Source organism: Achroia grisella, unplaced genomic scaffold (genome assembly GCF_030625045.1).
Source record: "Achroia grisella isolate CSIRO2021 unplaced genomic scaffold, CSIRO_AGI_Agris_v1 utg540, whole genome shotgun sequence".
NCBI classification, from domain to species: Eukaryota; Metazoa; Arthropoda; class Insecta; order Lepidoptera; family Pyralidae; genus Achroia; species Achroia grisella.
In genome coordinates, this window is record NW_026712925.1 from 3986956 (window position 1) to 3993506 (window position 6551).

Consider the following 6551-nt stretch of genomic DNA (forward strand, 5'->3'; position numbering starts at 1 on the left):
TATGCGGACGACACGCTGGTAACGTCCCGCGGGCGGGACTACAGGGAGGCTGCCCGTTTCGCTACTGACAGTGTGGCACTTGTTGTCGGCAGGATTAGGAGGTTAGGGCTCCAAGTGGCGCTCGAGAAGTCGGAGGTCCTTTGTTTCCATGGACCCCGACGAGCGCCGCCACCAGGAGCCCATATCGTGGTCAGCGGTCATAGGCTCGAAGTCAAGCCACATATTAGATATTTAGGGCTTGACCTTGATAGTCGCTGGGGTTTCCGGTTCCACTTCAAGAACCTGACTCCTCGTCTAATGGCGGCGGTCGGCGCTTTAAGCTGGCTGCTGCCTAACATCGGGGGGCCGGGGGATAATTGTCGCCGCCTCTACATGGGTGTGGTACAATCGATGGCCCTATACGGGGCCCCTATATGGTATGGGGCCCTGTCCAGGGGGAATATGGCCTTGCTCCTGCGTCCGCAGCGAGCAATGGCCATAAGGGTCATCAGAGGGTACCGCACCGTTTCGAGTGAGGCGGCGTGCTTGCTCGCGGGCTCCCCACCTTGGGATCTCGTAGCGGATTCCCGCGCGTCCTTGTACAAGTGGCGCGCGGACGAAAGGGCCCAAGGAAGGGAGCCCTCTGGAGTGGAACTAGGGGAACGGAAATCCCACCTCCGACGTGCCTTCATGGAGAAGTGGGAAGAAAGGCTGGCCAACCCTACGGCCGGTCTGAGGACCGTCGAGGCTGTCCGTCCAGTTCTCAAAGAATGGATGGGCAGGCGACGATGGCCGCTGACTTATCGACTTACGCAGGTGCTGTCCGGACATGGGTGTTTCGGGCGGTACCTGTGTAACATCGCACGGAGGGAGCCGACAACAATGTGCCACCAGTGCGGATGCGACCAAGATACGGCGCAGCACGTTCTGGAGGAGTGCTCCTCTCGCTGCCGAATTTAATGGTTAGGGGTCGTGGCTGGCAGTGCTCACCTTCTGCGAAGAAGTTATTTCGCAGAAGGAAGCGGCGGAGAGGGACCGCGAGTACGATCCTTTCGCCCCAATGATCCGCCGGAGGACCAGGCGCAGACGTCGGGACGAGCCCAACTCCGTCCCGAGTCTACCCCCCACGGGGGCCGGGGTGCATGCCTTGAGGGAGGCACCACCCCACAACCAGGTCCCTGGAGGCGCGCGCGTGTACCCACGAGCCTCTACGAGAAGGTAGGGTGCAAGCTATAGCACCCTAACCACAGAGAGGGGGCCTGTCCTACAACATCTACAGGATAGGCCAAGCCGCCGAAGTCTGGGTTGAGTGCAAAGAGCGAACCCCGGACTTCGGCCCGCGGCACCTCGAGGTATACCGTGTGGTTTTTTAGTGGGTACGAGTCCCACACACCACCTCGCCATCCCTCCGGCGGGGTGACGGTCTTGTTGAAGATTTTTCCACACGATAAAAAAAAAAGGTAACAGGTAACAAAGGTGTAAAAAATTTCATATCATATTGGTAATCTTATAGATTTCGCTCTTATAGATGTGCTCTTTGCGAATTTCAACTTTGCCACCTTGTATCTTTGCCGCTCGCGACTCCATATTGAAAAAATGTCGTCTAAAAATGTTTTTTGACAATATCTCCTTTCCAACTCATTTTACGATCAAAATAGCTGTATAATAAATTAAACTAGAGAATATTTATGTAATAACCTTTTTTCTTATAAAATTAATAGTTATAGCACACGGGCGCCGCAATCTACTTCAACATTCGGTAGCGCGTTTTTTTATCGTGGTATCCCCAGTAGACCTAATCCACATGCACTATTCCAAAAATTTAACAATGTTTCGGGAGCTGGGTGCTCAAATGTGGTGACAGGAATTAGCCCATTCTTGCTTGTTTTCCATCCCCATTGGTCTGCATTTAGTTAATTCCCATACCACTGCTGAACTTGGTCATAGGTTCGGAATGAATGTTGTCTTGTCTGTGCTTGCTGCCTCTGTTGGTAATAGCGATGCAATATTAAATTTATTTTTGTATGCTGATTTTGTGAAACTTGCATATCTATAGAATAGAATAAGAATAGAAAATCATTTATTCAAATAAACTTACATTGAAGCACTTTTGAATAGTCATTACATTTTTTTAATCTACCGCTCGAACGGAAAGCTGTCTCATCACAAGAAGAACGGGCAAGAAACTTGCGTGTTGCTCTTTTAAATAATTTTATTATTACTTTACATTTTTAAGTTTAAGTGTGTGAATACAAACCACCAATTAGCACTAATTCAATTAAATACTCAAATAGAAAAAATATTGAATATACATATAACCAACTGGTTAAATAATTAATAAGAGGAAATCAGTCATAGTGATTAGAGCAGACCAGTCCCTACAAGCAGCACCCGTTCACGAGTATGACGGATGAGCCAACCATCACTGCGCTCGACTATATTTTAGGGAGCCCAATGACCCGACCCACCACGCCCGCCACAAGTCTGGACATTTTAGTGAGTATGACTACTCAAAACACAAGACCACGTCAAAGTTAGTTACTACTTAGATGTTTAAAGACATATTTTTCATAGTTTTCACATCACTGTAACTGTATATTTCAAGAAAGAAGCGGATAATGCGCAAATGATTATAAAAATATTTTACTCTACGTTGAGAAATCGGCTTGCTATGAATTGTAGGATTCAAACGTACGCTAAAACTATTGATTTGACAAAAAAAAAGGTTATTACATAAATTATAGCAAATTTTCTTGTTGAATTTATTATATAACTATTTTGATCGTAAAACGCCATTTTACCAATAGGCGGCGCGAGCGGCAAAAATAGGAAAATACGACAAAAATACGACGTGGCAATGTTGAAATTCGCAAAGAGCACATTGTCTATGTCAAAATCTATAAAATTACCAATTTTATAGATTTATATAGATTACCTAACTCCCGGGAAAACTTTCCAGGTAACCTCTTTTTTTAGCACCAAATGACTGTACTAATAGGACAATTACATTCACAAACATAATTTACACACGTACCTACATACTGATAGATACTAAATGTTATAGTTGACCAATCAAAACTATTTTAAATTTATAATGAAGCTTATTGTATAATTTTCAAACAATTCCTTGCGGATTAGGGTTGATTTATTTAGTTTTCCATTACCTATTGACGCAGCAACTGATCTATTTCCATTAGAATACTACGACTCCAGTTATATTTTCCTTATAAAATTGAGGTTATACTAAAATAGTGGCTCTGTGGTAATTATTGATCCGAAAATGCAGTGCGCTATTTTACCACGATACTGATAACGAGTTATATATATAATAATTTGGACAGGCAATAAAACGAACAATATTATACAGAAATTGTTAATATCCTGAATAATGTTACATAAGTAAATTGATAGAAATATAATTGGTACAAAAATATAATTGATAATATAAAACAAACATAAATTTATAACGTTTTTGAAAAGGCCGGTGTAGGTATAGGTACTGTTACAATATTAGACAACACCATCTTTTTGTCTTACGTACTTGTTTCAAATGTATTTTCTGAAATGATTGATCCCATTGAGTAACGGGCACGCACTTAATGGGCATCTCATCCACGCTTAAGACGAGCATCATCATGTCATACAACATATTAGAACATAGCTTCTTGGTTGATGGGTCCGATTTGTAGCCATTAAACATTTCCTCCAGCTCTTCTGTGACTGCCCTCCCGACTTTCTCTAGCTGAAATTGTAACATGTCCTCGAACCGATCCATGAGGTCTAACTGCATCCGGCTATACTCCCTCATTACTTCCTTGAAATTACGGATCAACAAGCAATATTGTTGAATTCTTATCCTGACTTCAGCCAATAATTTGTTCGAATATTCTTGCTCGATATTTAGTTTCATGTGTTTCAATTTGCTTATGATTTCGTTGGCATTTTTTAAAAACTTCGCTCTAAAGTCTTCGAGTTCCTGTATATTGTTCTTTTGTATAGAGGATGACAATAAAATGGCCATGTATTTCTTATTAAACTTTTCCAAAATACCTTGAATCTTTTTTATAATCTCTCCTATCTCTTCCACCTCACCGAAGAATGCATCCATGAACGTGCCTTTAAGGACATTGACAACGCCGGATTCGTCACCAGTTTCTTCATCAGACCTACCCTTCGTCATTCTTTACCGAAGAACACAGGCAAAATAAATGTTATATTTTATTAAAAATGCTCAATCACTGATTTTATCTATCAAACGTTACTAAAGGAACGACACTGTATTTATACTTACTGAATCGTCAAGTTTAGGTGTTACATTCTGCACAAAACAATCGAGTTTTCTTAAAATAATCGATGTAATACAATAATATTTTTTTTGTCTGTGTGTATTATTTTGGATCATCACATTATTTATCCTCTAGGTCATATAATAAGAAATAATAAATTTAATCATTAATAGATTCATTAGAATATTAAATTAGATCAACAATTGAACTACAGAGTATTCCTAGAAAACACGTACCGTATGTGTGCGCTCACAATTGTACTGGCCACTGGCATGTAAGCTGTTACGAACGAAGGAAGCCAGGAAGCGACTTAAAAGAATAACTCTCTTTTATTATTGATCTAATAGCAGTAGACAGTGTTAAATAAAACTCTAATACAACATGTAATAAAATATTGTTTATTAAAGCTCAACTAGCATAAATGAATTGGGGTGACATATAAAAATACAAGCATACACACTAACTGGCAACTTAAAAAACAAACTTGATCAATACAATATAAATTATTTACATAATAATAGCTAACTATGTGTAAATATATACAGGAATTAATTTAGAACATATTGTACAACAATCAAAATTGTGCCCACAAACATTTTCCTAGTTAAATCCCTTTCGCAACTAACTGCAGAAAAAATTAGAATGAAAACAGTTTCCAACAGTAATAAATAATAGCTTGACAAAGCACTGTAATATAATAAAAATAGCACCAAAATATACTTAACAAAATATTAGCTGTAATAAATATTATGTGTTAATTAAAATTCGCTGTGTATAAACATACCCCCCAACTCTATCAAGTCTCTGAGATTTTAGGCATGTAACATGTAATAATCATGATATATATTAAAAAGTTTGCTAAAACAACATGATATCTTGTCTAATAAAACGGATTTAAATATTAGAGGCAGTTCTCAATGCCCATGTATTTCTTGTGTGTAGATATATTTATTGATTCCAAACCAACCTGTAAACCGCTAAGAAGCTGTACTGTACATATAAGTTCAATAATATTTGTATTTTTTATAATAATAAACGTATATATGATACGTTATTATGTTATACACAGCGATTTTTAAATATATATAGAATATAGAAAGTAACTTTGCTATGTATATAAATATATAATATACTATAATAAAAGTTTGTTGAAAAATGAACCTTATGCTTCGTTGATATAATTTAAATACACAAATAGCTGCAAACATATAAATATGGAAGTAACATGAACGATCACAAGGCACTGATATTTAATACAAACACTCGCAATATATTTTATGGACAGTTATATCTACTTTATTGACTTTTACATTGACACCTACTGTAACATTTTTATTTTATATATTATTATATATTTCAGTTACACTGTTTATAAAAATAATGAGAGATAAAGGAGCACTAAAAACTGAATCAAAAGAACAGGTGTAACGATTACGACGACTAAGATAAAAAAAAACTTTTAATAGGATACACCAATAATGCCAACCTTTAGCTACCGGTAAACTATTCAATATTCAGATATATCTTATAAATTTTTAAGAACTTGCTACAATCTATATCAAATTTTAATCGATTATGATCGAAATGATCCCATCACTAAATCATTTTTTTTTTAATTATTTTATGTGGGACTGCAGATTTTTCGTCACACATGAGCTAGTTCCGCTCGTCATTCGCATGAGTGCAAGATTTATAAGGTTGTCTTTTTTTAAATAAAATAACGCTCCTCTTTTTTATAATATAGTTTCTTTTGCTTTTAAAGATGCTATCTATAGTGACAGACTTTTATATTATGTATGTTTTGAGTTTATCCACTACAATCTATAAATTTATTCTTTGTTTATATTAGATCAGGTAACGTTATTACTTTTTCATATAATTGATATGCAAACAACGATGTTTGCAGATTGAATTTGTGATATATTAAAGTATCTAAATTACATGTCAGTTCTCGGCCTAATTGCCTACATTCCAAATTGATGGAGTTGACTTATCAGAAGAGTGTGTATAAGACGTACAAGAGTAGATTTTGATTTGATGCAGATTATAACATTGGCAACAAAATTGGTAATATCAACAAATGTCATTTGTTGCGACTTCGATACTTTAAACCATTTTATACATCTTACCCAATCCATATTTAGACTAAGATGTTAAAGCCTCTGATTAAAAATGTTAATATTGGACTATTCATGATTACATTATACACATTAACTAATACTAATTTTTAAGAATATACAAGATAGATATTAAGTTGAAAGATACCAAAGTTTATTTTAATTTTCC

At 37.3% G+C, this 6551-nt stretch overlaps 1 protein-coding gene across 1 annotated transcript; it reads right to left on the bottom strand.

Annotated features, from left to right (window-relative positions):
* Positions 1 to 942: 942 nt before the first annotated feature.
* LOC131847763 (syntaxin-1A-like) lies at positions 943 to 4159 on the bottom strand. The gene is made up of 2 exons (XM_059197409.1): positions 3521 to 4159; positions 943 to 1209 (listed from the first exon to the last, which is right to left on the bottom strand). Exons 1-2 carry the CDS (start codon positions 4157 to 4159, stop codon positions 943 to 945), a joined length of 906 nt encoding a protein of 301 aa, XP_059053392.1.
* Between the last annotated feature and the right edge of the window lie 2392 nt (positions 4160 to 6551).